Source organism: Anoplopoma fimbria, chromosome 5 (genome assembly GCF_027596085.1).
Source record: "Anoplopoma fimbria isolate UVic2021 breed Golden Eagle Sablefish chromosome 5, Afim_UVic_2022, whole genome shotgun sequence".
NCBI lineage: Eukaryota > Metazoa > Chordata > Actinopteri > Perciformes > Anoplopomatidae > Anoplopoma > Anoplopoma fimbria.
This window is the reverse complement of record NC_072453.1, coordinates 4,181,327-4,200,135: the sequence shown is the minus strand read 5'-3', so window position 1 is coordinate 4,200,135 and position 18,809 is coordinate 4,181,327. Positions and strand designations below refer to the sequence as shown.

Sequence of the window (18,809 nt, the reverse complement as noted above, 5' to 3'; positions counted from 1 at the left end):
ATGGAATTCACAGAAACTATCCATCCATTTATGCACACAGTTCATGGACAGAATGTAATGCGAGCGTTGGTGTGTTCATCCCGCCATACAAACATGTGCATCATTTAGAACACACCTACTGTTTGTACCTACGCATGCATGAATACATCAACGTATAGTGACGTGCATTCACATAGAAATACTTACTATTGCAGCAGAATTGCGTAATGGCCTTTTGCAACAAGGTAAACAATGACAACACTGACTCTGAGGTGGTAGCATTGCACTGTACAAACTGTACTTTATTGTTTAGCTCCTCTTTGCTGTGACACTGATAGATAAGGCCTTACTGCTGACTAAGGCAAGGACAGAAACGAACATAAGAACAGACGCACTGCACTTTGGCTGCATCTCAATAAGATAAACCCACTTCCTACGCTTCCTACGTCATCGCTGTGATTACCAGCCTCGAGGTATAGTACGATTCAATTCCTCCACCGTCGGGAGGATTCTAAAGGGAAGGAGATGGATTAGTTTAAAAGAAAAGTGATGTTTGTGATCATATCATGAAAATGTCTACACCCCAAGAAAGAGGAGTAAAGGGTCATGTCCTCCAGGAACTCTCTGTACAGCACTGCACTTGCCAATGAATGGCTTGTACTTGTGTATTCTCAACTGCAACCCAGATATTTTTTGCGTTTAGGGCTTCAAGCCATAGATGAATCTATGTTTTGACTTTTTTGCAGAACAATCCTAATTCAAACTCATATGAATAAGTGCTTAGCAACTGGAAAAGAAAAGATCAGCAACAAAAAACAGGTTTAAAGTCACCCTGTGGAATTTCCCTTTGATCAAACAAAAAAAAATTATAAATTAAATTTTCCTCACCAAATATATTGAGTTCTAAACAAATGTGTGGCATTTTCTTCCACATGAAACATTTGCAAAGTCATTTTTTTTTTGAGTATTTTAAATCCTGCATTGTGAACATCCGTGTTTGCTATAGCCACATTAGCTTTCTCTTTCCCTTTCTTTAAGCATTACCACTGCCAACTGTCGAGCAGCAGACTAGCGTGAAGTAACAACAGAACTGTGTACAAACTCAGTTAGGTGCTTATGGATCTTATAATCAAACAATGCTTATAATGTTGAGGCGTTATAAAGAAGTGAGCTTTCCCAGACCTCTGCAGCTCCTCATCGCAGCTCGAGGCTACATTAGCTGATACAAGCATAATACACCCGAATCTCTGGCCCAAATTGTGTTGGTCAAGTTGCAATGTGGGTAACGTAGGCACCAGCTTTTGACAAGGATTAACAATTGTGTGCAATAAAAAAGGAAATAGATTTTGATGCATCTTAAAAATCTGTTCATTGTGACAGTGTTTTAGGAGTACAATGCTAAATCAGTGGAGTACTCTCTAAATAATGATTCTGTGCATTACAACATATACGATGTAAGTATTTGTGCAGCAAAGTTAGACCCACCAGTGGTCCAAAAGACAAATCTTCACTGTGAAAGGGATCTCTGTGAAAAGGCGAGGGACTATGTGACGATGCTGTTGGTCAGTGGAATTATGAGGCTTTGGGCTGATTTTTCAAATGTATATAAGGCAGTACTACACTTAAAATATCACGAAATCTACGGTTTTACTGTATCACAGCAGAGAATAGTCTTTAATAAAAAGAATGTCACAAATTACATGTTCTTGATAGGATGCAACAGCGGTGTCATTTTTCCAATTGAGAAAAAAAGAATGTCAATGAAATATCATTTCTTTAAAAGGTTTTTGATACCATCTCTTTTTTTCTTTTCCATGCGGACGTTTTATCGGACAGCTCACCACATGTAGAACCACAGACAGAATCCCTCTGTAAAAGGTCGGATACAACAATTCTTTATTTGACAGTGTCCCTGTGAGGATGTCCCAACACCGCACCGTGTTTACCAGTAGACGGATACTTGTGAGGGTCAGTCCTGTGTGAGAATAACAACTTAATTAAAACCCACAAGCCTCGTTTGTTCCCCTCCCCTTCGTAGACGGTGAACAGTGTTTATCGTTCTGCGAGCCGGCCCTTTGATTCAAGTTTTTCCGCCACCCTTCCAACACAATCACTCCTCGTTTGAACATAGTCTCTGACTACTCTTGGGTAACCCATACATATTCATGAGCTTCTGTTTTACACACACTTGATGCTCAGCAGCCCTCTCCTTGCATTCTAACAAGCAGCTTTTCTTCAAGTGTTTAGTCTTGTTAAAACATGTATTTGCAACATAACGCCGCATTAAATCCAGCTAAGACACATTAGTTAAACAATCTTTAAACATTGAAACATTTTTCAGTATAACCAGCCGACCTGTGATTAGGACCCTTATTAATGTGATATAGTGGAGTTGAAAGTAAAAGCATAGTAAACCTACTGAAACACAGCTTACCCATATATGGTAATGGGAAAACAGTGTTCCTCTTCCTTTCGGCTCATAAAAATTGATGACAAAAGAATTATCATATACATCACAGCAGGTGTCTGAGAGTGATCTCAGACATGTTAATATGAGGAAAGATACTTTTAAGTAGAAACCGCCAGAAAGTATGCTTATTTATGAATTTTCTCCGAAAGGGACTGTCCAAAAACTATTAGGGGAGGTCAAAAAAGTGATGTCTTTAGTGTACAAAGTGGTTTAGGACAACCCTCTTCTGTCACTATTTTAGAGCAAATTTTTACCCATCATAGTCAACTAGATACGAGGAACAATAGGTCAAACACAAATAATGTGAATATGAAACAATAAATGTGGATTTTTAGTGATGAAGGTGATTAAATGTTTTCTATACCAACTGTCTCTTTCCGTCACTTTAGCCTGCAGCGTCATATAAAGTTGGCCTTTATAATAAATCAAGTTTAGCCTTTCAATTAGTATCTCTTAAGGCCTCTGCACACAAATAAATACCACAAAAATGTGAAATACTTGCCTGCAAATATTAGACGTCTACGGCTCTTATTGTGAAAGGCAAGAACGGAGGGAGTGGATCTGGTCTGCCTTTGTCGAGGTTGAAAGGAGTAATAAAGTTTGACATCTTGGTTCAGACTACCGAGCCTCCGAATTGTTGTTTTAATATCCTCATAAATACTGAACTCACCCGCACAATGTGATTGGTTGATGCCTTTGCTCACGATGCTAAAGCTTAGAAAATCTACCTTGTTCAGAAAAAAAATCACAGCGCTTTTCGAAGCAAAATATATGTGAAAATAACAGTTTGGAAAAATACATTTACGTGCGCATTATTTGCATGAAAAAATGTGGCTGGCATTTTGTTGAATTTCCCCACCCTAATAAGTTTTGTACAGTCCCAGATAGATTTTGGTTTTATCAGGGGTGTTAACCCTAATCCATTAATATGATCATTATGTGGAATTTAAAAGATGTTTTTGATATGCACTGTATGACATTTAGATATGTTTTTCTGCAGATTACCCATTAGCCATTATAACAAAAATATAACAGAAGTAGGAAAAAGGAATGCCCATCGCCTTGTGGTCCACGTGTTCAGAGATAGTGAATCATCGTCGTCTAACATGTAATGGCACTATAATGCTGACACATTAGCTGAAAAGCAAAATACACTTCCCCAAGATAATACTTATATCCACCCCCTCTTCACTTCTCTGCACACCCTCCCCTCCTTTCCCAGAGCAGGAAAGCGTCTACAAAACACTGTAGGCACTGTGACCATGAAACACCTTCACTACAAAAATTAGTAAGATAAAAAAAAAAAAAAAAATACTTCTCCATCAACTTGTGTTTTAGATCAGAGAGAGCAGTCCAGGCTAGTTCGTGTGCAGTTTACAGAGAGTCGTTTTGTCTCTCAGTGAGGTAAGAGATGCTGTATGATTGGGTCCATCGCTAGGCAGCCTCAGGAGAGTCATTTGTCCTTTACTCAGCCAGGCGATGCACAGACACATTTACATTTCTCCTAGAAAGTCCTGTGATGTGAACGCAGCCATCTCCAAACCTCCACTGAGGGCTTTTATCTGTAAGGCTTTGAAGGTCCGTTAGACACCCCTAATGTCCTCACTGTGTCACAGTCCAAGGTGGATACAGGAACATGGTCCTCGGAGCCTATACAGTGAGAGATTATTAGTTCAGAGACTCCGATGGGGGGGTTAAAGGTCGCCACTCTGGGGTTCAGGTCTGGTTTCCTGGTTGCGGCTGCGGCCCAGTCTGGGAAAGCGGGATGAAGTTTTGGACCGGGGCGTCTTGGCTCCGCCGTCATTAGCCTGGGGAGTGTCTCTGAATGAGAGAAAACAGCAGGAAGGGGAAGAAACGAGCCATGGACGTTAAATGAACATCTGGCGAAGTCTATTATCCAGTTTTTTATTCAAACAAACCACTGATGCTGCATCTGGAGACTTAAATGCATCATTTCACTTCTGCCAGAGGACCTTTCCTTGGAAAACCTGACATTTGTCAGCACAGCAAATGGAGAAGCTTTCATGCACAAAATAAGCTAATCTAAATTATTTTGCATAAAGAGAAGCAAAAGAGAAATGTAAAAAGCTAATGTAAGCTCCATAAATTGGTTGGAAATGCGGTCCTTGGTTTGGGATTTTAGTGTTTTAGTGATATTGTGCTCATGTATTGTAGTGCTAGTTAGTCTTATGAGAATGAAAAGCAAAAACTTCAGATTGTCATTTCGTTCAGAACTTGCTTAGCTTACATCTTTGTTAATATTTTTAACTGTTTATTTTTCGCTATTAACATAACAAAAGATAAGGCTTGCAGGATGAGAACTAATCAAACTTTTTAGACTTCTAACATTATACTCTTCCATCACTGCTACGGATCCTTGCAAAAGAAGTAAACACACTTCCTCTTCTACAAATTGCCAACATTTCTGAATTTTTTAGCACTCAATGCTTTCTTCTATCTTTTCCGTTTGGCCATGTCTACCTGATCAACTGAGGTAAATGTTTTCATCGGCTAGTAATCAATGTAGGTCAAGTACGTAAAAATGGCAACGACATCTAGTGTTCAAACTAAGAAGTGCAATGTACCTAGATTGCAATTTACTTGAAATATTCTAGATTCAGCGGGCCATTGTGTCTGTTAGAGCAGATAAATAAACAACTGTTTTAATCAATTCTTTAAGTTGTGTTTTAGTTTTGGAGGCTAAAACAATCCACCACCCTCCAACCTCTTTAAATGATGAGTATTGCTCTTGTTGCAACTCTGTGAACACTGCTTCAACATGTGCGGTCATCTGTTGTGCCTAGTTACAGTTGCTAAGATATTATTTACCAATCACTCTTCAGGGGAGGGACTTGGAAAACAGTTGGGTACAACCAAAACAATATTATTTTGCTATAATATAGTTAGATAGAATACATTTTCTGGTATGTTTATGTCTTTGCTAAAATCAATCAATCGATTTGAGTCACATCTGATCGTATATTGTAAGGTACAATTCCAGTGATCCCTTCATTATTACTGCACTTTCCCACCAAAAGCCATTATTTGTGACACAAGGAATCTAATTATAGTCATTTCTGATCTTATTGCTCAGGAGGATATAATCTCGGCCCCTTAATGACATCATTGCCCTAGTTTCCTTGGCGACCATCTTTACAACATGTGAACCCCTGATCCCCGAGTCTTATCTGATAACAATGAGGATGAATGAGAGGCACTTGTCAAGGGAAAAGAAGGAAGACGGAGTACCTGCAGTTAGATGCTTTCTTGTTGCATTTCTTCTAAAGCATTTCATCGCCAAGACAGTGACCTCTTACCTGCTGCTTATGATCAAGCAGTGATTCAGCTTATAGGAGCCATGAGTTCAAGTGCTTCTTCGACAAAGGGATTTTAAAATAATATTAAAAAACAATGAAGAGGCAGAGTGCATTTTCCTGTTGACGTCCAACTGGCCTCTTTAATGAAGCCCACCAGCTGCTAGAGCTGTGAGTAAGGTTATCTGGGCCATCTGGGTGGTCCTGGAGTTTGATTCCCACAAGAACAACACAAGCTTAAAATAAATGGGTGAGGTGCTTGGCTGAGAGTGTCACTGCGGGCCATATGGTTGTATGTGAGGCAACAGGGGCTAAAAAAAAGCAGCACAGTAAGAGGGCAGAGAGGCTCTGTCATGTTAATATAGGCTGAGACATTGACTCGACTGCCCTGGAAGCACAGATTCAAACTTAAGTATGTTATCTTATCCATCCAGATCAAACAGCTCCGGGGGACGGTGTGACCAGATAATATGGGAACAGCATGAACTTTGTTAAACAGGCCCTATTATGCTATTTTCCGGGTGCATATTTTTATCTCAAGTTACAGTTACAACATGTTTACATTCTCATAATCCTCCTTGTTTTTCTCATCCTGGCTGTCCTGCAGCACCTCTTCTCACCCTCTCTCAGAAACGCTCCGTTGTAGCGCTTGCTCCTCCCTCCAGAAAGCAAAGTCTGCTCTGATTGGTCAGCTAGCCCGCTCTGTTGTGATTGGTCAACGTTTCACATTTCAAAAAACTCTTCCTCCGGAGCTTCAGCTCTGTCTCCCTCTTTTGTTGTTTGATGGCGGGCCAAACTAGCCGGAAGGAGTTTTGCATTACTTCTGTAATATTATGACCTCATAAAGTTACGGAAGTGAAGGAGAGAATTCAATCGAGCTGTTTCAGGCAGCTCAGGATCTTCTGAGGGGGAGGGTAACTCCTTTTAGGCCTGGACTTCAGGTTTTACACTCTACGGACCTTTTACATGCACAAAAATATACATAACACACTAAAGAAGAGGGAAAAAGTGGAAAACATAATAGGGCCACTTTAATATGGCAAACATAATTCTGTTTTCTCTGGCACTAAATGTACATTCATTAGTGGCACAAGTACCAGTCTCCGCCACACCAGGCAAGCTCAATGAGTAGTGCAGTCACACAATTTGAACTTGACCAAGGTTGGCCAAACATCGATGCAATGGGGAGTTAAATCAGCAAAAATCGCACTTAATCGGGGGCAGCATGCAGAGTCGAAACCACAAGCCATCTCATTTATTCATATCAAACTGGGCAAAGTAGCTAAATGTGCTAAATTAATTAGGCTTATACTTTTTTTTTTCTCTGGCTCTCAGCATGTGCTTGTCCCCCATTTGGACAGGATATTGACAAGTGCAGGATAATAACTTTTCCAGGCGCCGTTGGAATATTAATAATTTGACTGCAGAGGTGCATAATTAGGATAAAGAGGTACGCAAACACAGGCATGCATCAAATGGATTGTCTAACAGCAAAAGGCGGGGTGGTGTGATTAGTTGTCTGAATAATAAACTATTCCCAGTACATTTCACACACACACACACACACACACACACACACACACACACACACACACACACACACACACACACACACACACACACACACACACACACACACACACACACACACACACACACACACACACACACGGTTCACCTCTCAAACTCAGTCACAGACAAAAAAAAAAGTTGCATCCTCATTTTGAAGTCAAACTGCTTGACCATGAGGCAAAGGTCTACAACATCTTTCTCCGAGGCGGCAGGTCAACAAGGCAAGAGCCCAACCGGAGAGTGTGTACTTTGTGCTCTGAGTAAACCGTACAAGTGTCGAGGTCGAGCTGCATACTAAGTGGTGGCAAATCTGGGGAGAAGTGTGACCAAGTTGCTGTTGCAGTCAAGTGAGGAGAATTGCAGCATGCAAGGCCAAGTGAGTGTGGAGACACACAAAGAGATCTGTACACATCAGAGTTAACAAACATGAACACTGCTGTCATGCCTCTTATAATAATTTAAATCTGGTCCACATACTTATGTTACAAAGGTGAGTTAATGGTGACCTATGGTCGGTCAGTAAAACACGACTAAGAGTCTACAGCCTTACTAGCAGCTCTGTGCTAAATGCTAACTGCAGTATGCCAACATGCTCACAATGACAATGCTAACATGCTGATGTATGATGGTATGACGTTTGTCATGTTCCCCATCTTAGTTTAGCTTCCTAGACTGTATATAAGTGGACGTGGGCATTGTGAGGTCACCCACTGGTTTGTGGGCTGCCGTTCTGTTTGGCGAATTGGCTGTCGCCATTTTGGATTATGGCCGACGCCATCTTGCTTTACAATAAACATAAAAATATAACATTACCATATTTGGAATGTGGGAGTGTGTTGTAGAGACACCGTATACGGCTGTGGTAGCGGCAGCAACCTGTCAATCACAGCAAGCCTAAAGCATACTCCGCTTTATGGTCTTTTTGACTCTAAAGGGACCATCATTTACTAAATGAACGTCATGCTGTACTGAAGAAAACTTGAAACTAATAATTGAGACCTTAAACTCATGTTTACGATGTCTACCGAGGGAATAAATCAAATGAGAAGTAGGGTCATTTTCTCATAGACCTTTATACAATCAGACTTCTTTTTGCAAACAGAGGAGTTGCCCCCTGCTGGCCTGTAGAGAGAATGCAAGTTTTAAGAAACTTCCACGTTGATCTCACTTGTCAGAACCGGAGTTTGCTGCACATTTAGCTTATTAGGATGCTAGAATTTGCTTATTAGCTCTATACACAAAGTAAAGCTGAGGCTAATGAAAACGTCATTAGTTTTTTGCAGTTATTTGGTAATAAACCAAAGTACAAAAAAAATCTGACTTGATGGCACAAGATGAAAAGTTACGGTAACGGCAAATTCATCAAACTAACTGTATTAAACGAATGAAAAGGCACTGTACACTGCCTACACTACAGTAGGTATCATTATTTCTCCTGGGAGCAGTTATTTGATCCTCTGAAAACACAAGATTTCATCCACTCTTATCTTTATAGCTCCTCTGTGAAACATCAGTGCGATCAAAAAGCAACGTTTGGTGTTAAAGATCAGTGTGATCAAATAGTAATGTCTGCTGTTACTGCTTTTGTCAAACTACTGATAAGTTAAATCAAAAGCGCTGGGAACCCTTCAAAGTCAGCTCATGTCAATTTGAGTAGCTAATTCCAAATCCAACCATATGATTGGCATGTAACAGTTATTAAATGACTCAACTTCAAACTTTTCTGGCTTCCTAACAGGAATGTTGTCATTAAAAATAACACAATAAGGCGTTTGGGTCAGTGCACCATCATTTTGATCGAGTGCCTCAGCAGGAGGTCTGATGTGCTGGACCCCAATCTGTCTTCCCTTCTTTTTCCCTTTCCTCTGTCTCCTCCTCAGACCCCAGACCAGCTTTCTTTCACATCAGTAATCTCGTGGTTGAATCTCTCCATCCTTGTATCGGCTTTGCCATTGGGTTACAAATTAAGCAACAAAATGTGCCGGCATCATTAGCAGAGGATAATTATACAGTTAATGTATAATATAAAACTATTAAAAATAATGCTAATTTATGGCTATATATTCACTTGGAAACATTCACAGTAAAAGTGAACGATCTGAGGAAGTAGTAGTAATCTTATGTTTAGCTGATTAATCTCCATACACAGTGTAACTAGGGCAGTGAAAATGAACATTTATTTGAAATGATATGAATTTACCATGTTTTTACACAGCCTATAGTAGCGACTGGCCCTGTATGTGTTTGTGCTGGATCTTATTTGAGACTATGCCACTATTTGAGAATTGACAGTATCCAATGTTTTCTTAATTTGGATCAGACATGGTTGTTGCGCAATCAAGCAAAGCATGGTTTTCTATTTGGAGCCAAACAGCATTCTCGCTCACCTCTGCATCTTCTCCGTGTTCCTTCCCGCCCCCCTCATCAAGTTAATGACCAGACTAATTAGGCTTTCATCCCTCACTGATGATGTTAGACCAGCGCTGGTTTCATCAAGTTAAACCATTAAACACCCTGACAACACTGGCAGGCCGCAGCGCAGCATTGGTCGAGAAAATACAGAGTACTCTATGCCTTTAATACACACAAGCCAGGAATATGATGGTATGCTGATCGGTGTTGATTCAGTGTCGGCTGCGATTCCATTGCATGGTGGTAGTGAGAAAGTCAGTGTCAGCACTGATCACGGCAGGCCCAGAGAAACCTGCACATGCAGGTAAAAGTTCAACCTCAACTATCATCTCAACGTTAATTGATATTATGCTCAAGATACTGTTGTGCAAACATGTTAACATGATGTACATATAAAACTGCTGCGGTTGTTTATCTGCTGCATTAACTTGGGTCACACAGCCGAAGATTGTTGACCCATAACATCAGCTGTGTACACCACCAAGTAGACCAGCGTTATGCCAGAGTCTCCAGTTATTTTGTTACAACACGTATAGTTAAAAGTCAGGAGTAATAAGCAGGCACTGACAATCACAACCACATGCAGTAATTGGGTAAGAGTAGATGAGCGTATGAGTGAAGACGTATTGAACTCTGAATAACAATATTTCAGCGTAGGAAGAAAGTAATGGATGTGGCTTGACACTGTAATATTTCATGCCATTCAAAGACGTGCAATAGAAAGGTTTCCATTTCAGCTCAGAGATAAGAGAAGGAGAGATAGGACTATTCAGGACAGACTAGATAACGAGCAGTCTGTGCTTTGGAGGTTTACACAGGCCTATTGTTGGACTCTTTTTCTACTGGACTACTTCCTTTAGAGACTTACCTCACAATTTCACATATTCTCTACTTGGTTTGAGTAGAAATATACACATTAAACCATAATATCTCTATAACTACATTGATCATTGATGCATTTTCTATTACACTGACTTGTGATTTTCGTGTTTCAGGAACGTCATCCACGTGTCTGCTAGGATATGAACACACATGACAATCAGACAGGGCTGATTAACCTTACTGTCAGGAGAGATGTTGCTATGCTAGCAACCAACAAGGTCAGTGGCTGTATGAATGTTAAAGTTAAAGTTACATACAGTTACAGTTACTCTGGTCGTCCCTACTCAACATACCATTAAGTCAAAGCAGCTGTCAATCATGACGTCACACTCCCTTTTATAGCACATAATAACTAATTAAAACAAAAAAAGAAAGAACACCGATCAGCAAGTTAAGAACTACCTAAAATGACAGAACCCATCCTGTGGAAATTGTATTTGTCCTGTATGTTGATATGTTTTGATTTGGCCCATGTTATATTAAATAACATGGAGGGGGCGGGGTTTATGACCTATACTGCAGCGAGCCACCAGAGGGCGATTGAGATATTTTGGCAAATTATTAACACAAAATTTAATCAACTAATAAATTATGATGAATAATTATTGTTTTTAGCTACCCAGCAGTATATAAAGTAGTCACAATCAGCCCTACCTTTACCAGATGCTTGGATAATGCATCCACAGATATGATCCAATTATAAAATATTATTGTGAATTGGGCATTTCTGCATGATGAGTACTTTTAGTTTTGGTACTATGAGAATATTTTGATGCTAATGCTCATGTACTTTTACTTAAGTACACTTTTGATGCAGGATTTTTACTTGTAACAGAGTATTCCTACACTACATTGTGGTATTGCTACTTTTACTTCTCCCATCACTTCTCACAACTGGTGATGCTGGATTTTAATGCAGCTTATGAGTTTATTTACCTTCTCTAAATAACTCCAATTTTTTTTTTTTATTATTAGCATAATTAGTCAAGACTACAAATGGACCTCATACTCTATGTCATTTTCAACCTAGACTAGGTAGAAATAGAGAAAGAAGTAATAGATAGTATACACAGAGTGAAACAAAAAGCATTACACCTCCGTTTAACTTCTTTTCCTTCTGATGTATCTGGGAATATGTGTAAAAATGATGTGCACATCCGTTACCATGGTTACCAAATGATCTTGGATAATTCTGTGATCTCAGGAGATCGCTGGACAGTTCTCACAATAAGCAGACGGATTAAGTAGTTTATCCATGGTATTCAATATTAAATCACACATCTACTGGTGGTCTGCATTGCTTACATATCACAGAATCTGATCCATAACAGACTAAGACCCCTTTTCAAGCGGTCTTGTTAAGTCCTCAACCCAGTGTCACTGATATGGACCGGCTGAAAGCAACACAAAGACTGCACTCTTCTCATTTTTCTCAGAATAAAAAAGTGTGATGTGATTATTATTTGAACAATGCTATCATCACATAAGAACTCTACACATAGGGGCTTTTAAGCGGGGCCACAACGTGAATTGTCTAATTCTATGTCAACTATGTTGTTGTTGTTGTTGTTGCCTTAGCCCGATGACTCAGATGTCTCCAGAGAGGAAATGACATTCCAGTCAGACGGTGTCACGCCAGCTGACTGATGGCAGTGAGTGGAAACCGATGTGAACGATGACAGGAAATGACTGGAACACCTCATTTTCAGACGGAGCTTGGTAGTTAGGTGGGTAGCCAAGGCATCATGCACTTTCACACTTGCTAGTCTGAGTGTGTGTGAATGTGCGTGTGAGAGAACATATACACTTGTATATGTGAATTATGTGTGAGTGTAAAACGCAGGGAAACGCTGAAGTTTGTTTACAAGGGATTTGGCATTGTCAGTGACATTAATCCTCCATGTTTGTATCCTGTTACAACTACTGACACAACAGCTGTGGCAGCTAATTCTTTCAGAAAATCTTGTAGATTAAATTGGAATAATTTATCCAAAGTATTGCCAAAAAACAATGTTTTCCCTTTCTGATGTCATGTGAGGATACAGTGGGATTTCTGTGAAGATTATAGGCAGCTCTACATTTTTAAAGATGAAAAATGTTTTGCATTCCAGCATATTTGAGTTGCTTAGTACAAAACACAACTCAAACCACCATCTAATGCTATGAATATTTAAAAAAAAGTGATATAGCATATACCCTGATTTATTTCCTTGACTGTTCCTGTTTGGATTCTTTCACAAACAGAAGCCCCGCACCTGCTAACATGTGCTGGCATCCCTCTCCTGAATCTCTCTCACCACACAGTCCAAACACACACACACACACACACACACACACACACACACACATCTCCACATGCTCACATAAAAGGGTTAGAACCTGTATCGAACATGGCTGTGTGTGTCCACTTACAGACAGAAAGGCAGCAGAGACAGCAGGGTCTCTTTGGTGGGGCGGGCTGTGAACTCTGGCAGCGTCTGGATCAGTTTGTTCATCACATGTGCGAAGGTAGCCCTGCAGCGTCTGGATCAGTTTGTTCATCACCGTGCGAAGGTAGCCCTGCAGCTGCTTCCTCCTCTCCTCCACAAACTTGGCATCCTGCAGACAGAAAGAGAGAGAGAGAGAGAGAGAGAGAGAGAGAGAGAGAGAGAGAGAGAGAGAGAGAGAGAGAGAGAGAGAGTGAGAGTGAGGAAGGAGAGAGTAGAACGAGGTTAGTTACAGATAAAATGGTGCTTGGATAAGCTGAGGATAAAGCTGCAACAAGAAACTTTATTTAACACACTAAAATAATACATTCGTTTTCATATCAACAATAAAATACATGAATCCGGGTAATTTATAAAATGAAAGGGGTCGCTAATAGTGATGACCCAACACAGAATTATCAGCCAATTCTGCAGTCCCCCTCAGATTTTTGCAGCTTTAAGCTAACAGTTTTGGTTTTACCGCCCACAACTTCATTGTTTTACTGTAGCGCTCCCACTAGTGATGTTTTCAGATGCAACAGGCAGCTGTTTCCAAAAAAAAGAGCTCCTCAAATCACAAAGGGAGGAGGATGGATCTTAAGAACACATGCTGTCTTAAAGTAAAATTTTGCCGATGAGACTATGTCAACATTTAGTCTGTTTAAATCAAACGTGTTTGCCCTCTGGTGTGGTTGATTTGGGCAGTTGTGAACGCAGTAAACGTATTCTGGTGCGTACCAAAACATCTGCACTAGGGTTCGCTAGGACTCGGCCGAGACCACTTCTCCCAAGCGGTCTCCCAATAGAGTGGGGACATAATCCAATCCAATTGCAGGAAGTGAACCAAAGTGTAGAGGATTACAGGCTGCCAGCACAGGCATTTGTTTAGGTGGACACAGGTAACCAACAGGTTTACACGACTGACAATGTTTTTCTTGACATATCGGCCCAAGAGAACACACAGAATATGATAAATAAAGTAATTTGAGATAATCTGGAAAAGGGATTTCTGTTCACAGTAGATCAGTGCCGAGTCAGAGTGAAAAAACTTTGGACCTGCTCCATTCATACACTTTTTGGTCTGCTTAATTTGTGCACTGTGAAACTGTTCCAAGCTTTATAGAAAACAAACCAAAAGTTTCAGTTTCACTTTGTCTCTGTCTAGTCAAACAGACTATGGCTTGTGAAACCCCCCTTCAAGACCTATGCCTCTGGAATAATTCTGTCTTGTCGCTGTGCAGGATCACATCTTGAATAGGTGTGATTTGTCCCTCTGAGTTTTCCTTCCATCAGTACAAATACTGTATATTTGCAAGTAAGTCGACTAATGCTGATAATGACCAGGCCTCAACATACCATATCTCCTATTAACATCAATGCTCCACACTTGCATTTTAGTGGTTTAACACACCTCAATATTTGTGTTGATTTGTCCTTTGGTTGCTGGTTGCTGATGTTGAAAGAAAATTGGGCACAGTCATATGAGCATTCACACTTCTCTCACACAGCGACTCTGAAGGCAGAGAGCCACATGGCCAACGTTAGCATGGCTAATCAGTGTCCAGCTAGGCTCAGAACAAAGCCTGGGCAACGCTCTGTTTCACTCTCCGGTGCTTGGGCCTGGAACAAACAGACATTATACTGGAGGAGGCCAACATTTCCTGTTTTTCAAACTACAGCTTCTCTTCTGATCTAAAATCCCAACACTCGAGTGAACTGAACTGCCTTGTCTTAAAATACAAATTTGGTTATGCTGTAGAAGAAGCCCTGGTACCACACAGCACAGATAACAAAAGGCTGATGTCGGTTCAAATTAATTCAATCAACGAGTGCAATTATGAAATTACTGCTTGTTTATTAATTGTTAACATCTGACGCCCATGGGGGTCCCAACAAGCTACCTGCTATTTTCCCCAGGAACAGGGACATTCCACTCGCAATACCTGCAATGTTTTTGACAAAGAAATATGATGAAATTTAAGATTGCACTGCCCCTAATTTGAAAATAGGAAACATAATACAATCTATAACCGCAAAAAATGAGATAACAACATACATTATTAAAAAACAAAACAAATAGTAGTCGTTGGGAAGGGCAATTTGCAGGAAGTGGAGTCTGCAATATTGCATTTGTAGCCCATTAGTTTTTTGTTTCTTTTTTTTTAAATTAAATAAAAATATTAGTGTTTACTTCAAATGTTTTATCTGATGTTAAAAAAACAATTTTTCAATCATTAAATTAATCAATAGTTAAACCTTTTCATGTTTATTTCATTACTGTGGGAGACTCTGATGCATTAATAGCACCTCTTTTTCTTAATACTAAAAATGAAATTTCCTGTAAAAACTGGATGTTTATATAATGTACACATACACAAGCACATACACACTAGAGCTAAATGTCACTTTCCAGAGAGAAGAGATAAGCAGGAAGGGAGATAAGTCAATGGAAGAAAAGCGTAAATTAGTCATGTATGCATTAGGGTCTCCACAACTGCTCAGTGAATTTGCTGCAAACTCAACACCTTTAGAATGTTTTTGTTGTTGTTATCAAAGTGTTGCATATAAATGCAAATAAATGGGAAACAACCACAGAGAGTGTAATGCATGAGGAATACCACGCTATTCTCCCAGCTCTCCACAGTTTTAACCACTGCAACCAACCAGTGGCAAGAATTCTGCCTCTGCTCCACCCACGTGTCCTGCAGAACTTTATCTTAAGTTATCAAAATAAATGCATAACTTTGATATGACAAAAAATTATGACTCATAGTTTTGGTTGAATTTGATTTGTGTTAAAAAACAAGAAAAAAACAAATAAATCCACAACTGTCTGAGGGTTGATAGCAGACCACTGCATCACAGTCACACCTAAACTAAACCAAACATAAGTGTAACCTTACTCATCTCTAAAAAATAAATTAAAGACGACCGTCAAACAGTTGTGCTAACGAGTCACTGACTGCATCTGGATCACTGCGTATCAAAACAAAGCTGTGTACAACGATGGTGGAAAATATGGTGAGATGAATTTCAATATCTGTAAAAATGCATACTGAATTAACAGAGGCACACCTGCTGCATTTGACTACATATTCACGGTACAGTATATTCACATTTTGCCACTGTGAACCTACCAGAGAGTAGGTAGATGATAGGCAGTACAGTGTCCAGAGAGAAGATAAGAGGTTCACTGTCACCACAAGTAGAGGATAAGTGTGTATGGCTAAACTCAGTAAAAGCAGTAGGACCGGGTAAATCTGATGTGTCAGATTAGGCTGTGCGTGCCAGCATGGGTTTCATGCCAAGTCAACACAATAAGGGACACCCTGACTGCTTTCATGGATGTCACAGTGGTAAAAACACTAATGGACATCATGACGGATTCATCCTCTCGTGGAGATGGAGAGGAGGGCTGAAGAGGCCAGGTGCTGTCTCTTGTTTGCAGAGAGGAGCAGACACTACTGTGGCATACTGATGCAGGTACAAGGCTGCTTCTGTCCTCTCACATCTGTCTGTGCACACCATCTCTTCATTTCCATACAGCTATACTGATATGACATGAAGCCTAAATCAGTCTATTATTATTCATTATATGGGAAAGGACATGTACCAGCAGCACATACATCTGTCCTCTACAGCAACTCCATAAATCACAGACGTCCTGTATAACCAGTAAAAAAGTAAGATATCCGGAGCTCTACAAGGGCAGTTAACTACATATTTGGGCTGTGTCCTCTCTATTTATAAATAATATAAAGAGAGATAAAAGGGGACACTAATGCACACATTATTATCGTGTAATTACATACAAATATAACAGGCAATGCATGCCAATACTGTTTTTATGGCCTTTTTGTTGGTACAGCATTTAATAGTTTTATATACAGTTCAAAGTCTTTGTAAGAAACACAACATATAGGACTTTGGCTTGTAAACTTACACTTATGTATATAGAATTTGGCTGTGTCCTCTATATGTAGTGGACGATATGTAGTGAGTTAGCCATTTTGTAGTGCTGTCGGAACGTAAAGTGAAAATTATAATATCCTATCTTTTGGACTCAAAGTAGCCGACTACACATCATGAAAGGAAGTGTGCAACTAATGGTCACTAATTAGGGAATATATACCATCATGCATCATGCAGACGAGAAGAGAGAGAACAGCGTGATTGAGCCAAATCCATGATTTGTGGTGCAAAATTGATATATTTAATGTGAGCAGAGCACCGCATCACAACACACACAGCCACCTAGTACTTTGCATTTATTAGTTTAGGAAAATAAGTTTGTTCCCTCCATATTGACAAGTACAGCACATAACGCTTAACTCATTACTTTCTTACCTTTCACAATAAAAGCACTAGACCGGTAAACCACATCACTGCATACCAGAGGGAACTTAAATTCACTCTGAACATTTCCCTAAGAGTCAATTCCACAAAATAGCTTAGAATTTGTATTATTTTACAAAAAAATGATGTAATTATAACGGATGGTCCATCAATACAGAATCAGTATTTTTAAGGTATTATGTACTGTAGGTTTTATAGCAAATATTTTAAATATGTTTTTCTTCACTGAATCTGTAGTTAATACTCTCTGACGTTGTAGGGCGGTATAGATGGTTTATAGACCCCTTCATGTGCCCTAACCTTTACATGTCATGTATGTAATGGATTCTAGTTTCAAGATAAGAACTTTCTATATGTATGCAAATCAGCAGCTGATGGGGTGATATGGCATTATGACATGGTCATGTAACGGTAGAAAGAGAAACTGGATGTTTATATAATGTACACATACACAAGCACATACACACTAGAGCTAAATGTCACTTTCCAGAGAGAAGAGATAAGCAGGAAGGGAGATAAGTCAATGGAAGAAAAGCGTAAATTAGTCACGTATGCATTAGGGTCTCCACAACTGCTCAGTGAATTTGCTGCAAACTCAACACCTTTAGAATTCTGGGGGACGGTAAAAAATATCCCAAAAGCACGTCTGAAGAACTCAATGTTGCCTGGCAACAGAAAGACATTCAGAACTGAAAAGTAACTACACTCTACGATATTAACCACTTTTTAACCACCAACACAAAATCAATGCTATTGAGCAAGACTTCGATCCTGCTTTAAATTCTTGAATAACTGTGTTTACAATGATTTATATTCCTGTTGTGGCTTTTTTGGTTTTATGTCTTTACAGAGACTGAGACAGGAGGGATGTAAGGATGCCATGTAATGGAAGTCCCGGGCCAGATTTGCTGGTTGCATAATAAGCTGCTGTCTTGGCAATCCAGACACTGATAATGAGCAGACTGAGAACTAATTCTGTGTAAGGATTTACCGTATGTGAATCAGGCCCATGGTGTCTGGCATATTTTCTAGAAACAAAAAGTTTCTTAGCTTCACATATGCAAAACTTCACAACTTTTGTCGGGGACATCACCCTGACTGTTTATTTGAACCTACAGTAGACTTGAATTAAATGAGAGCGCACAGCATTGGGACATGCTGGCGACAAAACAAGGTCAACACTTTCCACCAAGTCAGCCCACACTGGGCCGCGGCGAGGCTGAACGGGCTGTTCTCTGAGCATGCACCAAACCGTGGGTCCGGGCCATGCATAAAACATCACAGACAAATCTGGAATGCTCGTACAAGACCTCCACAATGTCTCTTTGACATATTTTAAGCGTAAAACATGTATATTGC

At 39.9% G+C, this 18,809-nt stretch overlaps 1 protein-coding gene across 1 annotated transcript in view; it reads right to left on the bottom strand.

Moving 5' to 3' along the window:
• Positions 1-300: 300 nt before the first annotated feature.
• Positions 301-18,809, bottom strand: part of snx29 (sorting nexin 29) — a 133,650-nt gene continuing 115,141 nt past the window's right edge. The window contains exons 20-22 of the mRNA XM_054599218.1: positions 13,143-13,227; positions 13,042-13,096; positions 301-4,270 (exon numbers count right to left, since the gene is read on the bottom strand). Coding sequence (XP_054455193.1) covers positions 4,144-4,270; positions 13,042-13,096; positions 13,143-13,227 — 267 coding nt within the window. The 3' untranslated portion in view covers positions 301-4,143. The remainder of the gene's footprint in view (positions 4,271-13,041; positions 13,097-13,142; positions 13,228-18,809) is intronic.